General features: G+C 42.6%; 1 protein-coding gene across 2 annotated transcripts in view; it reads right to left on the bottom strand.

The window, feature by feature from the left end:
• Positions 1-3,635: 3,635 nt before the first annotated feature.
• The window catches only part of GOLGA7B (golgin A7 family member B), a 47,214-nt gene continuing 27,844 nt past the window's right edge, over positions 3,636-23,005 (bottom strand). Inside the window, exons 1-5 of one of the 2 annotated variants that reach the window (XM_042459483.1) lie at positions 22,008-22,216; positions 12,375-12,500; positions 10,962-11,114; positions 6,978-7,079; positions 3,636-5,646 (exon numbers count right to left, since the gene is read on the bottom strand). In XM_042459483.1, the coding sequence (XP_042315417.1) occupies positions 5,539-5,646; positions 6,978-7,079; positions 10,962-11,114; positions 12,375-12,500; positions 22,008-22,019 (501 nt within the window). In that variant the 5' untranslated portion in view covers positions 22,020-22,216 and the 3' untranslated portion in view covers positions 3,636-5,538. Of the gene's footprint in view, positions 5,647-6,977; positions 7,080-10,961; positions 11,115-12,374; positions 12,501-22,007; positions 22,217-23,005 lie in introns of those variants that run through there. The other variant, XM_042459481.1, reaches the window with a different exon arrangement.

The following is a 23,005-nucleotide window of genomic DNA, read 5'->3' as shown; positions in this document are numbered from 1 at the left end:
GAAACTCTTTTACTTGGCCCATGTGTTGTTGTTATTATTGTTTTATATTTATTTGTAACCTGCTCTTTTCCCAGAAGAACAAGCAACACACCCTGAGGCATCTGTCAGTGTTGGGTTACCTCTGTCAGCTGTTCTATTACCCTAATGTGAATGCTGTAAACTAGTATATCAAGGCCAGCATTTGATATACAGGCCTTGTATACCCCTCTTATATAGGGGGGTGGGGGGTGGTTGGACTACAGCTCCCACAGTGCTCAAGCCAGCATATCCATCTAGTTCAGATGCCAAGGACTGAACCTGATACCTTCTGCATGAGGGTCATGCAAGGCCCCCTTCCTTTCCTTAGTCACACATAAAGTGAGACAGCTTAAGCTAGCTGGTCCTCTGATGAAAACTGCCAAAAGCAGTTCTGCCATTCGCAGCAGACAAAATGGGATGCAGCCTTTTGGGGGATGAGGTTGCTGGGAAATAGGGAAAATAAAGTAACAGCAGTCATGCCCAGTGCTCTCACTGGTGCAAGAGTGAATGGAGTCAACAAGAAAGCCTCCCCTGGAATGGTGAGACCTAGGGTGAATCTACATCAGGAAGAATAAGAGCATTCCTCATTTATGAAATATTTTGATAAAGAAAAATTATATGGGGAATTTACACATGCTTATTTGTCATTTGACAGCTCATTATTCATGGGGAGCACTGGGTGACCTACTGCTAAATGTATGGTCTGTTTTCATTGCATACTATTGCAGTGGTGACTTTAGGTAATTTGAATGTTCTGTTGTGTTTGATTTGTTACAGTGATGACCATTGCACATAATGTTGTTGTTTGATGTTGCATTAATCAAGAAATTAGCATGTAAGTGTTAGCATGTTTCTATAATTCCATTAGAGTTAATTGTAAAGGAAGCAACAAAATTACTTATTTTTGTCTGATAATAATTTTGGAAGCTGTGTTGCACCTACAGAAAGAGAAGCACAGAATCAAAAAGGCAATAACTATCATTGAACAAAAAAGTCCAGAGATAAATGTTAATGAACTGCAGTGTTTTATATTGTTCTCCTTGTATTGGTCAGTAGAGAACTGAATCACAAAATGGGAAGATTTATCCAAGAAGAATTCTGAACTCCACAGAATTGTAGTATTTCATTGGTCCTCCTTAGATCTTTCACCACTTCACCACTGGAGGGTACTATTACACAAACATGCACCAGAGAAACCCTTAAGACTAGTTTAGAAAACAACTTTTTTATAAAAATGAACATTTAATAATATTCATAGGTTGTGCCTATATTTGTGTAATCTGTACTGGACGATTGGTCCCAGTCCCTCGATTCTTGTGCATTGCAGTCCATCGAAAAAGAACATCTCTTTGGACACATCCTCTGGTGTGAGGATACTGATCATCTATGTGAAGTAAAGGCAGTGGAAAGAAGAAGCATGAACTCAGTCCACCTGCTTCTATACAAGCAATTAATGATAGCAAGTCATTTGACCATGTTCACCGTCTCGCAGGGGATGTCTGCACACACCTCATCAAGCAGTGACCATTATGGAAATGAAATGCCAGTGAAGTTTTCCTGAGCCATACCAAGGTCAGAAACAAGCTTCTGGGCTTCACAGATTCCACCTCAAATGAGAAGTGAGCTGTACAAGCTCCAAAATTCTTCCCTAGCCTGGATCAAGTGGCAGTCTTTGGGAACCGCATATCTCGCATAGTTCAAAAATATACCTCCCATAGTTCCTCACACCTCACAATGTCTCCCAACATGAGAGGGCAATGGAGAGAAGGGCAAACACCTGCCTGTTCTTATCCTTTCATGTAGTTCTGCTTGGAGCTACCATTAGGCAGAGTGAGGTACAGTGGGCCCTTGGTATTCACTGGGGTTTGGTTCCATCTGTGGATGTTCATCCCATTATATATACAGTGATGTAGTAAAATGATGTCCTTTATATAAAATGCCCAGATCAAGCTATGCTTTTTTGGATTTATGTTTAATTTTTATTTTTTGGAACATTTTAAAGCCATAGATAATTAGATCCATGGATGCAGAATCTGGGAATATGGAGGGCTGATTGTAGGATGTTTCAGGTGACTAAGATTGGCCAGAATCTTGCTGATGCACTATACTGGTGATTGCATTTTTTTCCCCAAAGGTCACACAGCAGTGAGAAGACAAGTCAAGACAACAGCTGCAAACTCCAAGCAACGTATTTCTCCAAGGCCTGACTTCCTTCACAACCACTGTGCCCACAATCTTCTTTTGATCTTTTGCCACCATTTCCATCAGCATGACACTGGCATAGTGCACCAACAAGATTCCAGCCAATGGATGTCACAAAAGTCAGGAAATTATTAGTTACTTAATTGGGGGTCTCTGTATCTTTTACTTGCATAAATGAAGAAAGCTATGAGGATTTCCACCCATATGTACCACAACTAACTTGCCTGCTTCATAAGAGCACATACGTTGACTTGGGTAGAGGGGATATATCATTTGCTATTCCACCGCATTCAGCAAAATTATTTAGACTAGCTCTTCTGCACCTCCTATTGCCATCACAACTACAAGGGACGAAGAGGGAAAGACAAATGAACTGTCTTCTGGGGATGGGACAAATGGAAGAAAGATTTTTAGACTGGAGGACAACAATTGACATGAATAAGTTTTTCCTTCTGAGTCTTTTGATTAGATTGAGAGAAAATTCCCTAAAGTCTTCTGTATGTAAGTTATCATGAATTAGGTTTTTGTGGGTTTTTCAGGCTATGTGGCCATGTTCTATAAGAGTTTATTCCTGATGTTTCGCCAGCATCTGAAATAAACTCTTATAGAAAATGGCCACATAGCCCGAAAAATCCACAAAAAACTATAGATGCTGGCCATGAAAGCCTTTGACTTCACATTATCATGAATTATTCCCAAATTAACCTGAATCAAACTTCAGTTATTTTGCTAATCTCTACTATGGAGAGAGCTCTAACTGCAGAACTTGTTGCCTTAGTAAGCATGCTTTTGTGTGGCTAGTTGCATCAGCAAGGTAATATGTATGTGGAAGCCTTTACCTAGCATCACCCACTTTTGCTAGCTCCAGACAGTTGCTTGCATATCAGCATCACAAAATCAGACAGCAGGTCAGTTGAACCACAAATGCATTACAGTCTTCAAGTCAAACAGGAGAACCTGAGTAGCAAATCAGTGTGCTCTCTTAAGATGGCCATCCCCAAGCTGGTGCCCTCCAGATATTTTGGACCATAACTCCCAGCGTTCCTGACCATGGTTCATGTTGGCTCAGGCTGACAAAATCTGGAAGTCCAAAAAATGGGGGAAGGCTGTTTAGAACTAGCTAAAGAACTATCCTTTAACTGTATTATAGTCTCGGTTAGCACATGATCACACTTCCCTGTCTCTACAGCATATGCAAATGCTGATCGCTCTACATTTTAGATAAAAATTAAAACAGATTTTTTTCTAAAATTGTAGGCCCACAAAAATTTCAGAATGCATGTTCATCTGTGAAATGCATTATTAATGTTGATATAATGCATGGAAACCATTACTACTAGTAGAAATACAACAAAACCTATGATATGAGAGCCAGATCTCCTCAAAGAGAACAAACTAGAAGAAAGCAATATTGGTTGATTCTCACTTGGAATTTATTATCAGAGGTTTCCATATGGAGACAGAGGCATACAATCATCACCAGATTCATGTGGCACAAGTGATACCCGACATATGGCATGGGAAGCAGCTGTTCATGGCATCTTGGCACACAGGAAAGCCCTCCCAGGTCCACACTGGCCTAATCTCTGTGCCTCTGCCATAACCCCTGCAACACTTTCATCACCCTGGGGCACAAAACAGGTTCTGCTCACTCACCAAATCCCTTCCTACCAACAAAAAGAAGGAAGTCTTCCTCTGAATTCAAGATGTTTAGAGCACTAATGAAGTAGCTGAGTCACAGCAGAGTCTGTCTAGGCCAAGCATTCAATTCACTTTCCTACCTTAATAGTATCCAGGCATCAACTCTCCACAGGATAATCTTCTTCCTGCCCAGAAGGCATGAATAATTATTTTCTTGTGGCAAGAGGAGGAGGTATGCAGTGTGTGAGAAGTTGGAAGCATTTGAGGAGCTGCTGTTTATTGCTGAAACTGAGTTGAGTGGGGCAGGCTTCATTCCTTATTTGGATACCTGTTCATTGGGCAGCCTGGGACAGTCTTCTCTCTTTGCCTTCCCATCTTGTTGTACAGAGTGCTACTAAAAGGCCTCAGAGAAGTAGTGATAAAGCACCAGCATCCAGAGGGTTACATATATATGCAGGGCCCCAAACGCTATTTACACCAGGGGAGGGGAGACAGGGAGGAGCACATGCAACAAGAAAGCAACCTGTGCATGCAAGCAATCAGATGATGCTGCAGAACACCAGTATGTAGGTGATAGCAGAGAGTGAAGGATTGCAAGCAGGGGGGGGGGGATTAAACCTATCTATGCCCAGCTTGGGGTTAGAGTCCTCCTTTATTTTCATCCTTTTTGCCAGAAAACAATGCAACAGTGTGAGTTTGACAGTGGGGTTGGAACATTGGTGGCTAGGGCTATATTAAATATGTACACACATGCCCCAAAGATGCTGCTTGGGCTGAACTGGGCTGAACTAGTTAATAGCTGCTAGTCCTTCCCCAGAGCACCTCCAACGTGTCCCATCTTCTAATAATCACACACCCATTCTCCTCTAACACCATAGACACCCCCTGCCCTTTGAATGCCCTATAAGGATCCAAGGCATAGGACATATTCCATGATGCCCTTGTACAGCTGATATCTTGCCATCAGCAAAAGGCACACTTTTGCCATTTCAGGTGCTCAAATTGTAAGTAAGGGGGAGGACGCAGGCACTTGGTGAGGCAGCTGCCCCATACCACTGTGAGCACCCAATGCTCTAAGCACCCAGCAAGCCTCAAAGTGCCAAGAAAGTGACATGCAGAAAGTTGTAGGCAAAGGCAAGAGCTAAGACAGCATGTCAGTGCAACGTTTAGGATGGTGGTGCTTGGGGAAAGGGTTGTAACAGCATCCTAAACACACCAATCCCCTCAGCCAGCCCCATCCCATTCGAGCTCACGGTGCTGGATTCATTCTTGTTGGTCTTGCAAGAGGGTATCATCATTTGGGATGACAGCCTATAGCTTGTGGCAGGCACAGAACATAGGCAATGACACATCTGGGCATCTAAGGTGGCACAGTGTCCCCAGGAGCCCACAGGAAATGTCAGTGTCACAGCCTGGCTATCAAGGCCTGAGCCATAAGGAGTGAGACACTTAGGGGAAGGAATGACCCACCTCCCAGGCTGAGTTCAAGCATCCCCTAAGAGTGGCATTTCTCTTGTGAGTTGTTGTAAACCCCAAAGGTATCACAACACTCCTTGCTGGCCTCCCACCCACCCCACCCGGGGGAGCTCAGAAGCGAGTGCTCTGATAGCGTAGTCTGCGGATCTCGGAGACACCATCGTCCCGGCAGTACAAGTCCCTGCCGGGACTCTGTGCCAGTCACCGGCCCCCTGCCCCCCCACCTCCACCCCCAGCACTGCTGCTGGCACTGCTGGAGCTCCCTGAGCTGGAACTGCTGCAACGATCCTCATAGATGGAGATCTCAATCTGTAGACAGTAGGCTGAGGACAACTTGCTTGGTACAGGTGTGATTAGTTGCCTGTGGCCATTGTTGCAAACCCCAGGAAGCAGCACCACCAACATGAGGACTAGGAAGAGGACGTCATGAACTTCAGCCCTATCATAAGGCAGAGGAAGATGAGGAAGTCCAGTACCAGATCCTGAGGGAAAGGGAAGCAAGCTCCTCAGTTGTTCCTCCCGCTTAGCTGTTCCTCCCCTCTCCCCCAAAAAGATTCAACTTCTTGAATAACTTCTTTAAAGTTCAAACTAAAACCCATATCAAATACACCATGCTACTGGGATGGAAGCCACCAACTGCCTCTGTATCAATCCCATCTGCTTAGAGCAGCAGCCATTATATGCTTGATGGATCAAGGAGAGGGCCATGGAGAATTCCTGTCTCCTGGTTACCCCTCACTCCCCATGTGATCCACCATTTTTCAAATGGTCTGATCCAGGAGCTACACAATATCATTGCTTGATACCATCAGCAGCACTTGGTATTCCAAAGGGAATCTTGCTTGAGGTACTTCCAGAGGCAAGAGTGTAGACCACACCTCATGGCACCTCAGAGAGGGGGTGTCACATGGTGGAGTGGTATACTTGGAGGGACTGGTGTTGCTACTGGGTGAGTGAGAAAGGATGTTGCCTCCCTTTCCCACTCACCCAACAGCCACACTGGACCCTAAACAGGCCTTCCAAAGGCTGCAGCATTGTCCCCCTCAGCAGTGGCTGCTGCTGGGGTGATGGTGCCTTCAAGGTCTGGCATGCCTTCTGGGAGAGCAGCTGCACTGGACTCTGAAGACCCTGGGGGGGAGGCAAGACCTTCAGAGTCTGCCATGGCTACTCTCTCACCAGCCATGCTAGACTCTGAAGGCCTTATAGGGGGTGGGATGCCTTCAGAGTCCAGTGTGTCTGCTCTCCCAGCAGCTGCACTGGACTCTGAAGGCCTTGGGAGGGCAGTGCCTTATTCAGGTCACATCAACCTCAGTGATGCCACTGGGTAATTCCTGGATTTTTGTTTGTCTGATGTCCTCAGAATTTCCCTCCTAGTATCTCTGCATGCATTGCATATATGCCTGAAACACTGATTAACACTCCATACATCTGGTAAAATAGGGGTGTAGTCCACAAAAGCTTATGCCATAATGAGTTTGTGAAGTATTCAGATGCCATCAGGGTCTATTATTGAAGCAGAAAGACATAACTGCCTTTCTAGGAAGGGTGATATTGGTGGAATAGTGGGTTTTATCACATGAATACACTTTTATGATTCTCTTTCCATTTTCATTTCCCTTGGGGTCAGCATAAAAGGATACAACCCGCATGCCTCGTTCTACTGGGTCTGTCAGCAGTAACCCTCGTGGAGCATAAATTTTCTCATTCTGCTCTTGGATATACTTGGAGATCTTCTTCAAAACCTGGAGAGATAATCAGACTACCATTTAGCAACTACTTGGCAAAGATCATATCCAGTTAGAAAAGGTAGAGAATGAGAGATACAAGACAAAGAAGAAAATGCCTTTAACTATGTCCTCTTAGGTTCCTTTAGGAATATTTCACCTACTTTCAGAAATCAAACTGTACTTCATACAACCTAAATCGATACACCTTCTCAATAATAGAAGGTAGTGTGGGCTGAGGAGCCTCTTTCAAACCACCAATTTCTGACTGATAAGTACCCTGTCAAATCTTGACTATATCCAATCTTTCAAGAAAACTTCACTCCTACACTGAACATGTTACCATTAATACTCACCTTAGGACATTCTTTATAAGTGATACTACAAGGGCTCTGTTAAGCTACAATCAAATATACCAGGAGGGGGGGAAGTTTTTATAGTACCCCAAGATCATGCAGAAATGTCTGAATTATTTCAATTATTTTAGCCTCAAAGGCTTCTCAATGCCCCTAGAGTGAGTGGGGCAATTTCACCATGATTTGAACCCCACTAGCCAGGCCATTTTAAGCCCAGAAGAGGCCTTTATTTTAATAGAAAGTAACCAGAAAGTCAGCTTGTGCATTACTTCCTCTTAGAAAAATGCTCACCTTGGCTTAAAATGGCTCAAAAAGGACCAAAAATGTGGCAAAAGGGAACTCCACACTCTCTAGAGGGACTGGGAAGGCATTTAGAAAAAACATCATTTTTTTACATGGTGGTGTGGCACTTGCTGCAGCCCCCAACAGTTGCCCATCCCAATATACATATTTGCTTGTGAGTCCCACTGAGCTCAATAGGGCTTTCTTCTCAATAGGCACATATACAGGGATGCATTTCTGGCCTTTCTCACATATTAAAGTAGGTGCATTTAAAGTAGGTGTGCATCTTAAAAATAGTGTATATGAAGGATGTCTTATTGTGGAAGCAACAGTAGTGGATAAAGGTTTAAACCATGATCAGAGAGACAGTGTTAACTGCTGTTAAGTGGTTCTATTCCCATGCTGCTGGAGGCTGGAGAGAGGCAATCAGTCCAGAGAAAGCTGAAAGGGGAATGGTAGTGCTCTTCCTTCTCATGGTATACACATATTGCTTTTATTCCCCTGTGACCATTGATCGAACAGGTTTTCCAGGTCTGAAAACAGTGTTAAAAACAATGCAAATAGCAACCCCCTTCCTTTGGACACTGTGAGCTGGGATGGCTGTACAAACCATCATTTGGAAGCATTATTTATTTGGAGTAAAACTCTAAAAAATAGAGTACTTTGGAGCTATGGTCCAAAAAAGCAGCTCTTCCAAACTCTAGTACAAGCCATGAATGGTGATTTTACTCACTTTGAACAGATAAACCCTCTCCCTTCCTTTCCCTCCCTCCCTCTCTCAGCTCAAATGTACCAACAGCATCTACTTTTAGAAGAAGAGAGGCAAGCTAACAAAATCAAGCTTTGGCACTGAATGGATTTATCAGGTTACCGCTTGTTTGCCCACAGAATAAATCTGTTGCCAGTATATCGATTCTGCTTTGATTTCTCTGTTATCCACTGAAGCTGCTTGTCTTCCTTTTGTTACAGCCAAAAGGAAGGTGTGAAGTTTCTGTGGGTGGCAGAAAAATCAAAGCTTCACAAGGAAAAAAACCTCTTAAATTTCTTTTAAAAGCAAAACCAAAGATAACAACTATGGGTGCATCTACACTGTACAAATAATGAAGTTTGACAACACTTAAGTGCCGTGGCTCCATTCAATGGAATCCTAGGAGTTGTAGTTTTACAACTTTACAACATTGGAGAAGTACTGAAATGCCTAATATTGATGACTAGTTGAAAAAATCATTGAATATAATTGAAATGGATAAAATAATGCTGTCACTGAAAGAGGAGGTGGTTAAAGAAGAATGCATATGGGAATCTTTAGTTAGATACTGTAAAAAAAGATGGTCAATATAAGTAATAATATGATGAATAGAACTATGAAAGATTTAAATGTTAAAGATTACTTTTAAGACTTTTTTTTTGTAAACGAGAAGTAAAAAGAATTCAAGAACTTGCACAGTCTGAGCACCAACCAGAGTAACACATTAAATATGTGAGATAAAGATATTAAGAAGAAAGAACAGAGGAACAAAAGATACTAGCTGTAAATTTGGTAAAGTAACAACCGGTAACAAGCATGGGAGGAGGGGGATAGGGGTCAAGAATCACTGTAAAATCATATGCAAAGCAATGTTTTTAATTGTAAATAAATTAATTTTTAAAAATTAGCCTTCTCTGCCAAAGAGGCCTGGTGCCTCACAAAACTACAGATCCCAGGATTCTGAAGGATGGGTCCATGGGAAATGTGTCAAACTGTGTTATTTCTGCAGTGTAGATGCATTCTTTGTGATCAAGCATCTAGCTGTACAGCACAAACACTTTAAATTGATTAGGGTGCACCAGACTGACATTGCCACTGCCCTCTCACTAGTGATATACTGTGCAAGTGTCAAAAGTAGGATCCCTGGTGCAGTTCCTCCTCACACTCCATTGCTCATGGGAGGGAGGTGGAAATATCAGTCTTTTGTGTCCCAGTCAAGAGGAGAACAGATCCACACCACTTGCAGTGGATAATGCCCAGTAAATCAAGATTTGGGTACTTTTGCTATCCCTGCATATTGAATATGTAGTACATATTCAATATGTAATGTAGAATTATGGATTATTTATAGATGCGTAATTTGAGATTAAACATTTCTAACTACAATTGTGAATTCCAGTCATGTTGTTAGGTCAGTTCATCTACCTAATGTGCTAAATATTGACCCACTGCATTTTGCCTGATTCTAAATCCTACATCCCAGCCCTTTTTCCCCCATCTAATGAAAGTGAAAAGGTGCACAAATGCTTTCCTTTGGTGAAGCAAATAACAGCTTCAACAAGGGGGTGTGCAGTGGTGGCTGGTAGCTTCCATGCCACTGAGGGAAAAAATCCACTCCATGATTTAGGCCCACTGTATAAAGGCTCTTTAAAATGTGGCCCTATAGATACCAAAATCTATGAATGCTCAAGTCTCATTAAATACAGTGGCATAATAAAATGGTGTCCCTTATATAAAATGGCAGAATCAAGATTTGCTTTTTGCAATTTATATATTTTAAAAATATTTTCAAGCCATGGATGGTTGATTCTGTGGATAAAGAATCCATGGATACAGAGGGCCAACTGTAAAATGTAAAATCAATTCAGCACCTTGGTTAGCTCCTGTACTATTCAGATTCCATTATTCCATGAAAGTCACCAGCTCCCTCAACATGTTGACCCCAATCCAATGTGCTCAAATGTGCATTGCTGCTAGAGCACAGGTATTTGTGGAGATATTGCCTCATTTGGTCCTTAGTGTGCTTCTTTTCCTCAGAAAATCAATAATAGGGGTGAGCAATGCAATTTGTGGGACACATAGGGTCCCCAACTAGATACATACAATTGGGCCCCCTTCATCTAAAAGGGCTTTTTAAGCAAAAGAAAAAAATTCAAGATTACAGACTTCATCATCTACAGTAGGCCCTTGGTATCTTCTGGGGTTTGGCTTCAGGACTCCCAGTGGATACCAAAATCCATGGATACTCAAGTCCCATTATATACAATGGCATAATAAAATGGTGTCCCTTACATAAAACAGCAAAATCAAGATTTGCGTTTTGAAATTTATATATTTTAAAAAATATTTCCAAGTTATGGGTGTTTGAATCTGTGGATAAAAAATTTGTGGATAAAGAGGGCTGGCTGTATATAAATAGCTATTGTTAGGTTGGGTTCATCTGCCTGATGTGGGGCATATTGGCCCAGCAACATGTTACAGCAGCATTAATAATATCAATTGTGCCTTCCAAACCTTCTCATAATGGGTCTCCATGCAGAGGAAGATGAAGTAGGCTGTAGCGCAGGCCAGGCATCCCTCCAGGTAGGAGCTGCCTCCAATTTTCTCAGCTTCTGCATAGAAGTTGTTGAGGGTCTTCACTGTATCCTCAAAAAGGTGCCGTTCGATCTTTGGCCAGGAGGAAAAAGAGAAAGAGCACTTTAAGAGAGATGTGTGGGAGGCCTTTTGATGAAAATACTTGGTCTCCTCCTTCAGCCAGATATATCAAGACAGAGCAGTGTCATTCACAAGCAGAAAGAAAAATTAGAATAAGAGCAGGCAAGCTGTAGGCTGGCATTCACATGTGCCGTATGCATTCAGGGCTAGCCCAAGATATTCTGCTATTGGGGGCTAAATAATAAATGCACGGGTGTAGCTAAAGTGAAGGACAACATATAGGCATTTCCCCCAAATAAGAATTCAGCATCCCCAAATGAAATTTTCCTTCAGTCTCAAAATTCCTAGCATTGCACTAACTTAAAACTTTAGTTTAGCATTTAGAAATACAGTTAAGGCATGTAAAGAAAAAGAAAAAAACAACCAAAGTTACCAAGGGAATGCAAACAATGCAAATATATCAGAGTTCTAAGCGTGAATAATTTTCAATGTCTCACTCTCTGATATGCTAGAAATTTGGAGACTGATGAAAAAATTCATATTGAGAGCATAATTCTTATTTGGGAGGGCAGTGTCTGCATTTTCCCTCCCTCCCTAGCTAAACATATGAATGGTTCCCCACCACCACCACACATGACAATTTATCTAAAGCTCATAGATGGGTTTTTAGCACTCAAGGCAGAAAATCTGAAAGGTCAGACCCATGCCTCCCCCTCCCTATTCACTACACTGCAAAAGAGGAAAGATGGCAAGTAATCTCTCTTCATTTCTACAGGACAGGAGAGGGAGAAAAGGAGAATAACAGAAGCCAAGTTTTGCAGGGAGAAAGGGGAGAGCATAGGAGAACAGTAGCAGCTCATAAACGGGAGCCCTCCTGGCCCCAAACTGCTGTCCTTCCTAACTTGCTATCTAAAGCAGCTGTCTCACCCTATCTAATGAGAAGGCTATCTAAACTATGCATTTTATATGTAATGACCACAGGTGACAAGTTAAATGAAATCCACAAAAGAGACAAGGTTGTATTCCCCAAGTCTACCAAAAGATTTCCTAGCATGCTATGAAACTTAGTTTTCCAAGCATCTAGAACAGTCTTCACCAACCTGGTACCTGTGTTGGATTTATGGCTCCCATCATCTTGAGCCAGCACAAACAATTTGTGGTACACTGATATCCTGATCTGGCTTCACTACCTTGGTCTAACATAAAGACTTACTACATGCTAAGCCAGTTAGAGCATGAACCACAACCACCCTATGAAACAACTCGCCATACCCGACTGTCCAACTCTGGAGGAAATTTGGTTTGGAACTGGCAGATGGTCCCATCACTGTAATCTCGCTGTACAAAAACCTTTGTGGCCAGTGAAGCACTCCGCCGTAGTTCTTGGAGATTGTGGACCTGAAATTAAAAAACAGTGACAGATGTTTGCAATAGGCAAAAACATCTTCTAAAACACTGGAGTAAGAAATCCACAAGATGTCCTAATACCTGCTGATCAAACAACACATACTTTTTGTTTGTGCACAGATTGGCATACACTTCCCCATATCTTCACCTCCAGTTTTCCCCTGAGAAAAGCCTGACAATTCTCCCTCAATCACAACAATTTCACCTGCTGATGTCCTCTTTAGGATAATTGTCCCACTGATGTACTTGTCTCCTGAGGAAAGAAATGCAGAAGGGCAAGTGGATATGTTCCTAGTAACCCATGCTCTGATAGCTTCCTACTGGAATGCAGTCTATCTGGGTGTGATAATGGGCTCTCCCATTATCTGGACAACACAGCTGAGGGGTATAGTCTCCCCTCCAGGAAAAAAAATTGTTAATAATGTGTTGGAAGAAATTAGAAAGAAGAAAAGATGCTCTTCTCACCATCCCTATTTCATGTACAGAAGAAAACTAGACTGGCTGGACCATACTTCAGCACTGTCAATGGGAAAGTTTCCTCTTCCACACGTGAGGGCAGCAGCCCAATTTATAGGATAGAAGATAAGTTGTATAACCTACCAAGCTTTCTCCTTTAGGGTAAGGAAATGATCAGAGTGTTTAGTAGGAATGGCTGAGTAGTTGCTGCTGCTCCCTTTATCTACTAACACACAATTACCTGAGGCAGTTGCCACCAAATGCTGGCCCTATAATGGCAGGTCCAGCATTCTGTTTCCTAGAATTATACACAAAGATGTTTGTCTTTCTCTTCTAAGGTATCAGTCAACTTTGAGACAGGACTGAGATGAAAATAACAGATTCATCCCATTTCCAGTTTGAATCTCAGCCAAGGACATTGATCAGAGGTTAGGTCAGGAAAGAAAGCATGGATCAAAGGGAAAAGCCTCAGGCTAATGCCTAGATTAGCCTTGCATCTGTCTTTCGTATTTAGTATAGAGCCAAGAACTCCAGCCCCAGCCCCCAGATCTTCCATAAACTTTGCAGATGCCTGTCACATAATTTTAGGAAACAAAGGCTTGTACTGTCCTTGAGGCTAAACCATTATAAACATTTTATCAACTGCTAGGAGTGATGCCCACTTCTTCTTGATGTGTGAATACATTACCTCATCTTTTTAAGAACTGCTGGATTGCAGACCAGTTTAGTCTGGCAAATCTGAGCTAAATTTCTTCCTTGTCTGCCCTCTCCAAAGACATGGATTTGTTTGTTTACTTGGTTTTGTTATGACCAAAAAAAGAAGGCAATTTATTAAGCAGTTTGCCTCAATAGCTGGAGCATTAGCCTTGGTTCTGGAAAGTTGGTGTCATCTCTCATTTCTGCTCTGGCCTTATTGTCCAACAGTCATAAATAAACTGTGATCAGTTTTATACATGGAACATTAGACTGAATCACAAATTCACAAAGGTAACACTTGACTGATAATTATATTTAGCAGACTTGTTTTGCCTCACCTTTCCAGACCTCCTCAATTTGTGTTCACTTAATACAGGCATTTTCTAAACAAAAACCAATCTGAATCCTTGAAAGGCTCATGGAGCCAAATTTCTTCTCAGAGAAGTATTCGATTTACCAATAATAGTAATAGTAATCATCATCATTGTCATCCCCAAAGCTTCAACACTGCACTCTACTCTTGAATCTGTGCATGGTGTAGTATTTGAGCATTAGATTATGACTCTAGAAACCTGAGTTCAGATCCCAGATCAGCGATGTAAACCCACTGGGTGATCTTGGGCAAGTCATATGCTCTCAGCCTCAGAGAATGGCAGTGGCAAATCCCCTCTGAAGAAACTTGCCAAGAAAAACCCCTCTGAAGAAACTTGCTAAGACAACCTCAGGGTTGTCATAGGTCAGAAAGGACTTGAAGGCACATAATAACAACAAATTACATTTATATCCTATATTTCCTCCAAACAATTGAACGGCACACAGTTATTTTTCTTCCCCATGTCCAATTTTGTCCTCACCATTATTCTGTGAGCTGTGGCCAATCTGAGAATACAGTGGGCACTTGGTTTCTGCTAGGGTTTGGTTCCAGGAATGCCCCCTCCCTTCCCCTCTCTTCCTTGCTGTGGATACCAAAATCCATGGATACTCAAGTCCCATTAAATACAATGGCCTAGCAAAATAGTGTACCTTATATAGGATAGCAAAATCAAGATTTGCTTTGGAGAATTATATCTTTTTGGAATATTTTCAAATTGTGGATGGCTGAACCCATGGATAAAGAATTCATAGATGTGGAGGGCTGACTGTAAATGACTGTGTAATAAGTATGTCCAGTTTGGACTGCTGGAATTAGAAAAGTCTCTGGGAGAATTCATTGATGATAACATCCACGAAACCATGATCCCGTCTCTCCACAACTGGGCTTGCTGCCAAGAAACTAACAGACAAGAGATAGATGGCTCTTCTAATTTAAAAGGATAGAAGGAAGAACTGGGAAGGATCTAAAGTGGGTATAGCAAGGCCAAAGGAAGCAATCTTTTTTTGCAAAAGTTGGGTTCAACAAGTGCACAAAAAGGGTTCAACAAGTGCACATGGAGCAACAGATCCATATGGTTCATAGACAGAACACTAGGTCAATTAATTTAGGCATCTGCATGCACATATTAATCCTGCCAACATATTCATATCCTGTTTTATAGAAACAGGAACATATATTATACATTCATATTCATATTGATGGGAACATCAAAGCCAGGAACAGTTAGTTTTCAAGTTTGCAAAATTCATGCACATGTCTGGATTTTGAAGTCTGCAAAATTGGGGCATGTGTATGGGCTTTGAGGTCTACAAGGAGCAGAAATGTGTCTTGTGGCAACTTTATATAAAGCCTCAGCCAGAGTGTTGAGGTATAGTTTTTCCTTGCTAGAAAATCTGTCTAACCTGAGATAGATCTGGTTGATATCCTATGGAATTAAATTTTGCTAATATTTTGCTGTAGCTTTTGAAAGTAATATAACTAACTTGCATGTTGCTGCTATATGAGCATAAGAAATTTACTTACACAACAACTATGTAGTGGTATCAATACCTATGCTTAATGATGTTATTTATAACCTCGTATTTCTCTTTTTGCAATTGATCTTATATACAGAAGCCTTTATAAGTAGATGTACTATATACCTTGGTTGAGAAATGTCTCTGATATTTCAGATCTGTGCATCTATACTCTGCTTGGTCACAGAAGGGATTCCTGGTGGAAAGGGAAAGTTTCTAGTTTACCAGAGCAGACGCACAATTAATGGTTGCCAATATGCTGACAGCCAGCTTTCAGAGAACCCTGCACTGAGGCAGAATCTATCACAATTGGCCCAAATAAAGATACCACAGAATTTGAACGGTGAGGGGCAGAGATCTTAGCTCTAGTTCAATGTACAATGTTCTGTTTGCATTCTGAGTACAGTCCATTTTGTTTTACCTGTTTTGCAACATCATATACATACAATTGTAGGTACAGAAAAGATTAAAATGGTTGGGGCCCTGGAACAATACCAGAACCATTATAAACATTTTATCAACTGCTAGGAGTGATGCCCACTTCTTCTTGATGTGTAAATACATTAACTCATCTTTTCAAGAACTGCTGGAGTGCAGACCAGTTTGGTCTGGCAAATCTGAACTAAATTTCATCCAAATCTGCCCTCTCCCCTTCTGCACATATGAGGTCTTGTAGGAGGGCAGTTATGAAAGGAGACAAGATGCTTAAGTGCAAAGATGTAAGACTGAAAGCTAAAATTAGGATTGTCCAAACCATAGTATTTCCAATCACCATGTATGGATGCGAGAGCCGAACAGTGAAGAAAGCTGATAGAAAGAAAATCAACTTATTTGAAATGTGGTGCTGGAGAAGAGTGCTGAGGATACTGTGAACAGACAAACAAATGGGTCCCAGAGCAGATAAAGCCTAAGCTATGCCTGGAAACCAGGATAACTAAACTGAGACTGCTATATTCCTGCCACATCATTACAAGACATAGAATCATAGAGTTGGAAGAAACCACAAGGATCATCTGGTCTAACTCGCTGCAATGCAGGAATACACAAACAAAGCACTCCCAACAGATGACCTTCCAGCTTTTGTTTTCTAACCTTCAAAGAAGGAGACTCCATTACACTCACAGGGACCATATTCCACTGCCATACAGCTCTTATTGTTAAGAAGTTCTTCCTAATGTTTAGGTGCAATATCTTTTCTTGGAACTTGAATCCATTGCTCCCTGTCCTAGTATACAAAATGAAATAGACAGAGGTACAAAAAGTGTGAAACCATTTTCAGCCTTGCATCTTTGGTGAGACTAGCTGTTTTGAGCTCAAATATTTTCACTCATCTACTCAAATAACACACAAATATTGACAATAATTGAAACATTGGGAGATTCTTTGGGGGAAAAGAGGAAACGTGGTACTGTATATCTTTTTACCTCAGCACTGGGCCTTGATGCAATTACATCAGGTGAACCACCCTTGGATACTATATGTTATTTGACATCTACATTTCAAGACCAACTTCATGTATGGTGTTAATATTGCTTGTCCTCTAGCATAGCTAGACAAATGGCCTTTGAAAGCAATTGCCCCAATTCCAGTATCTTCTCAAGATTTGGATATAGGTTGTCAGTCAGACAGTTAATCAAAGAGGCAGCATGACTGGCAAGCAAGGACTGCATGGCAATACTTTCTTCCATAAAAAAATCAGAGTCAGAACAGAAGAGGATTGGTATTGCCCAGACTTGCACATATCGTTGCATTGCATTATTTCTCCATTTTGTTGTTTTGCACTTTCAAGTTGTTTCTGATTTATGGCAACACAGGATTTTCTTGGCCAAATTTGTTCAGAGAATGGTTGCCTTGCCTTCCTCTAAGCCTGAGAGAGTGTGACTTGCTCAAACTCACCCAGTGGGTTTCTATGGCCAAGCAAGGATTTGAACCCTGGTCATAGTCATAGTCCAATGCTCAAACCACTACAACATGCTGGTTCTCTTTTTCCATCTCATTAAACAATAAATAAATACATACACCTCTAATTCTGTATAAATCTATTCTTTATGTACTGCTTTTAATACAGTTAAGGCCCCTCTAAGGTTATAGAGCTAATCAAATTAAACATCAGGAGATTATCAGTGTCATAGTCATAGCATCAGAAACTGCAGTTGCAAAAAAAGGAATAATCTAGGATTGGATATGGAAGAATGGTTTAATGATGCGGTGAACACATTTTACTTTACAAAACTATCACGTCCTGTTTGGCTCCATGAAAGCAGAAAAACAATTAACAGAAATAGAAGCTATATGGAAATAGAAGCTACAGTACTTCACAATGCCAAGATCTATCAATTTATTTAAAATGTTTTTTCAGGAAATAATTGTTGAGTATAACATATGCTGTGGTGTATATATATTTGCTACAGTTATATATTTTTGTATCTTGATAGTCAATGATGTATGAGATTAATTTGCCAATTATCTACATGGGGGATGTGGTTAGAGGACTGTGCTATGGAAAATAAACTATTGTTAGATATTTCACTTTTGCCAATCAGTAAAACTTTTAAACATTTAAAGCCAGTTCTCTATGTGTTCATTAGTATGTATTTACTGTGCCTCTCAATCTCCTAACAATTTTGTTATTTATTGTTGGTATACACCTTCAAGTCAATTCCAACTTATGGCAATCTAATCATATGGCTTTCATCCCAAGATAAATTCTGTTCTGAGGAGGTTTGCCCTTGCCTTTCTCTAAGAATGAAAAAGCACACCCAGTGGGTTTCCATGACTGACAGGCAATTCAGACCCAGGTCCTCCAAAGTCCTAGTCCAACACTCAAACCACTACACCACACTGGCTCTCAAAAATTATCTCGTCAATATATTGAAATAGAATTAACTAGAATTAAATCAGGGTAGGTCTAAAACACCAAAAAACAAACTGAGAGAGAGTGGCCTCACCAATAGATAGAGGTTCCCAATGGGCAAAGGGATAAGGCAAGGCTGCATTCTATCACCCTACCTGTTCAATCTGTATGGAGAAACTATTGTATGAAGAGCAGGTTTAGACTCAGAAGAAGGAGTGTAGATAAGAAAAAAGAACATTAACAATCTAAGGTATGCAGATGACACCACAATACTAGCAGAAAACATCATAGACTTGGAATAGATACTAAGGAAGGTCAAGGAAGAAAGTACAAAGGCAAGAGTAATGCTGAACATAAAGAAAACAAAAATAATAACTATGAAGGATCTACATAAGTTCAACCTAGATAATGAGGAAATTGAAATGGTTAAAGATTTTCCATACCTTGGATCAAACATCAATCAAAAGGAGCCTGCAGTCAAGACATAAGAAGACTGGGGATGGGAAGGGAAGCCATGAAAGAACTAGACAAGATCCTAAAGTTTAAAGATATAAAACTGAGCACTAAAGTTAGAATTGTCCAAGTCATTGTATTCCCCATCACCATGTAAAGATGTGAGAGCTGGACAGTGAAAAAAGCCAATAAGAAGAATGCCAACTCATTTGAGATGTGGTGCTGAAGAAGAGTGCTGAGGATATCATGGATGGCCAAAAAGACAAACAAATGGGTCCAAGAATAGATCAAACTTGAATTCTCCCTGGAAGCCAAGATGACGAAACTGAGGCTGTCATAGTTTGGCCATATCATGAAAAGGCACAACTCATTAGAAAATACTATAATGTTAGGAAAGGTAGAGGCCAACAGAAAGAGAGGAAGACTGCATACCAGATGGTTAGACTCAATCAGAGAGGCCATGGGCCTGAACATGCAGGACCTAAGCAAAGTGATTGAGGATAGGAGGTTTGGAGAAATCTCCTCCACAGGGTCGCCATGATTTGAGGCCAACGCAAGGGCAGTTAACAATAACAACAACAACAACAATGACAATAACGGGGGGGGGGGGGAAGCAAACAGCAGTTCTTTTAGTCTGGTTCCAGTCTGCAGGACATTTGGTTCTTAGAAGATGAAGAGCCATAGTTGCCTGGAGAGACCAAGTGTAGGATAACTTGTCATTCTGACCACATTCTGATCACAGTAAGATACTAGCTTTAATGCAAAATGGAAGAAAGTTACTCATTGTTGTGTGCCTTCAAGTCATTTCTGACTTATGGAGGCCCTAAGATCTCACCCTAGAAATAGCTCAAGGCTATGGACTTCTGGGAATTGTACAATTACAATTTAAAAAAACTTCAGTTCCCAAAATTCCATTGCCTTGAGCAATGGCAGTTAAAGCGATGTCAAATTGGATTACTTTTGCAATGTGGTTGGAGTTAAAGACAAGCCAAACAGGGTCTTATTGGTATAATGCATATGAGGATGCAGGCTCAAGTCTATGAAAGCTCATGCTACCAACTTCTTTCTTTCATTTAGTCTCCAAGGCACTGCGAGATTCCTTTGCAGACTGATTTTCCAGACTAACATGGTTATGGCTTTGAATTCTACCAGAAGGGTATCATTGGGGGAGAGAAGGAAGAGGAGGCTGGGAAAGCTGCTAGATTGGTACAAGTGTGAGGACAGCACCCGGGAATGGGGCAGGTGGGTCTGTGAAGCCAGAGTTGCAGGAGAGGAGTCTATAGCCCTCCCGGAGGGAGAGTTGCTGCCAAGCCCAGCCCTTCCTCAGTCTAATATGATCCCCATGGCAAGCAATGATTCATCCCAATGTTTCATCCCTACTAGAGGGGACCCACTGAATCACTTATACAGGAGCTGATTTACCAAGTTTCCATTGATTCAGTTGGTCTATTCTTGTATGGGATAACAATTGGATGGGGTTCCAGGAGCAGCTCCCAGGATGGATGACAGAGAGACTTGATCCCAACCAAGGCTTGGTTAGGGATGTCTGAGTTGGCCTGAAACAACCTGGCAAAATTGGACTACCAAGAGTGCTATGTATTATTATTATTATTATTATTATTATTATTATTATTATTTTCTTATATCCCACCTTTCTCCCAACATAAGGACTCAAGGTGGTGAACAGCAAATTCAAAACATTACCATTTAAAAACAGTACAACAGCATTAACATGTGTAAATATAAAAATTTAAAAACCAATTAAACAATTGTAAAAGTTAAAGCAGTTATGAATTAAAATGTAGCATGTTAAAAATAGAAACCTAAAAATTTAAGTTTAAATTAGCGTACACATTGTAAACCACTTAGGGAGTGCTGAAGTGCACCAATGAGCAGTATAGAAATGTACTTGCTCTTGCTCTTGCTAAATTGCACAACATTTAAATCCCACCCTTATCATTTCGAAAAGTTTTGTGCCTGACAGCACAAAAATGATTATTTTTTTCCTGCCACCAAAAGGCTAGCAGGGATGGATCCCCCCTGGCCTCTCTAGGGAGGGAGTTCCCAATGGAGCTGAACCTCCCCAGGAATTCCCAATCAGAAGAGCACTAAAGGATCAAGCCCAAAGAAATATTCACACAGTGATTGTAGTTGAACCCTCCCAGGAACTCTAAAAGAGCCTGCAGTCTCTCTTATTTGGGGGTAAAAGCTACACTGCCCACATGGTGCTTGCTTTATAGTCAGTTAGTAGGTAAATTTAAGGCTGTAACTCCAGGTCACAACATAAAGCCTCAGAGATGCCTAATCATTGAAAGGGCAACTTCAAAGCCAATTGTAGATACGAAAAATCACCCCAAGACGCTGGTTATATCACACCAAACAGACACGTGCATAACATCTGAAATGCCTGCTCCAGTTTGATCAAAGATGTCCTGTATCCAGTCTGAGTCTTTTATATATCAAAGGCTGCATCCACACTGGAGAAATAACCCGGTTTGGCACCGCTTTAACTTTTTCTGGCTCAAGGCTATAGAATTCTGTGAGATGGAGTTTGTTGTGGGCCCAGAGCGGAGCCCCTTGGCTTCAGGGGGACCCTTGCCTTCCTCCCTTCTAAGAGTCCCCTTCTTCCCAAGGCTGGGGGGGGCATGCCTCTAGCAGAGGGAGGGGCACCGCTTGGGAGAAAGAGGGGTCCCCCAGGATGCCTCAGGGAGGGAGGGAGGCAGGCAGGCAGGCAGGCAGGCAGGCAGGCAGGCAGGAAGGAAGGAAGGAAGGAAGGAAGGAAGGAGCGAGCTGTGGGCCCTCAGCCCAAGAGCTAGGCAGTGCCAGGGCCTCCAGCTGCAGAGCCAGCGCTGGGGATCGGGGCGGAGGAGGGAGGGAGGGAGGGAGAAATATCCCCGATCTGCCGGCTCCTCTGCCGCATGGGGCGGGCGAAGGCAGGTTCTGCCCAGTGGCTGCCAGGAGCAGGGCGCCCCGAGGTCCTCCTTTCCCAGAGCAGGCGTCCTCCCTGTCAGCCCCTTCTGCCCAGGAGGCATGCCAGCCATCCCTCCCTTTGGAGCCGGACCTTCCTTCCCTCGGAGGGCTTCATTGGCGCCCTTGCTCCCTTGCCCTGAGATGCCATCCCCTGCTCCTGAGTCCTGCTCCTGGCTCACCTCGGTGGCCATGGTGCCCGGTGGTCCGGAGGGAGACTGCTCTCTCTGTCTCTTGGCCCGGGAAGGGCTCTGATCCTCTTGCGGCGCTCTCCTGGGTGCTGAAAGCCAGCCTCGGGAGGGAGGCAGGGAGGCAGGCGGCGGGTCAAGCCCTGTCCGGGGGGCTAAGGGCCCATTGGCCAGCGCCAGGAGCCTTCTGCCAGCCCTCCTCCTCCTCCTCTTCCTCCTCCTCTGCCCAGGCGCTGCTCAGGATGGCTCTCTCGGTGGCATCACTGCTAGGAAGGGGAGGGGAGGGAAGGGAGGGAAGAGTGGGAGGGAGGGGTGGGCTGCCTCCTGCCCGCCTGCTCCAGGGGGAGCCCCATCCCCCTCTGGAGCCCTGGCCCTGGAGGGAGAGCAGGGCTGCATCCACACTGGAGAAATAATCCGTTTTGGCACCGCTTTAAGTGTCTTGGCTCAAGCCATGCCAAACCGGGTTATTTCTCCAGTGTGGATGCAGCCCCAGGAGAAGAAGCCCTTCAGCCCTGGCCACCCGGCCCCTGCTTCTCCTCTGCCTCTTTCCCTGAAACCCACACCTCCTGGGCTCCCTGGCATCTGAGTCCCTCCAGGCTCCAAAGCAGGAAGGTTGGGGTCTCTGGAAGGGGCTGGGGGGACTGCAGCCTCCTCTGCCTCCTCCTCCTCTTCCTGGTTCTCTTTTGGCCAGGGAAAGGCCCAGTGCACCGTCACAGAATCATAGTATCCCAGAGTTGGAAGGGAGCCCAAGACCTCTATATTGTGCACTTTGGTTGACCAATAAAGGTATCACTGTTCGGTGGATGTTCATTTGATCAAGAGATATACATGTGCAACCTTCAAACCCCCAAAATGTTAATCTTGCATATACCAATGATTGGCAGGTTATAGCCTCTCAAAAAAGGAAGATTGCCAAAAATGATGCTCCATGATACAATATATTTAGTATAATCATAGAATTATAGGATCATAGAACTAGAAGCTACCACAAG

Source organism: Sceloporus undulatus, chromosome 3 (assembly GCF_019175285.1).
Source record: "Sceloporus undulatus isolate JIND9_A2432 ecotype Alabama chromosome 3, SceUnd_v1.1, whole genome shotgun sequence".
Taxonomy (NCBI): Eukaryota; Metazoa; Chordata; class Lepidosauria; order Squamata; family Phrynosomatidae; genus Sceloporus; species Sceloporus undulatus.
Note: the sequence above shows the minus strand (reverse complement) of the source record. Positions and strands in the feature narration are given on the sequence as shown.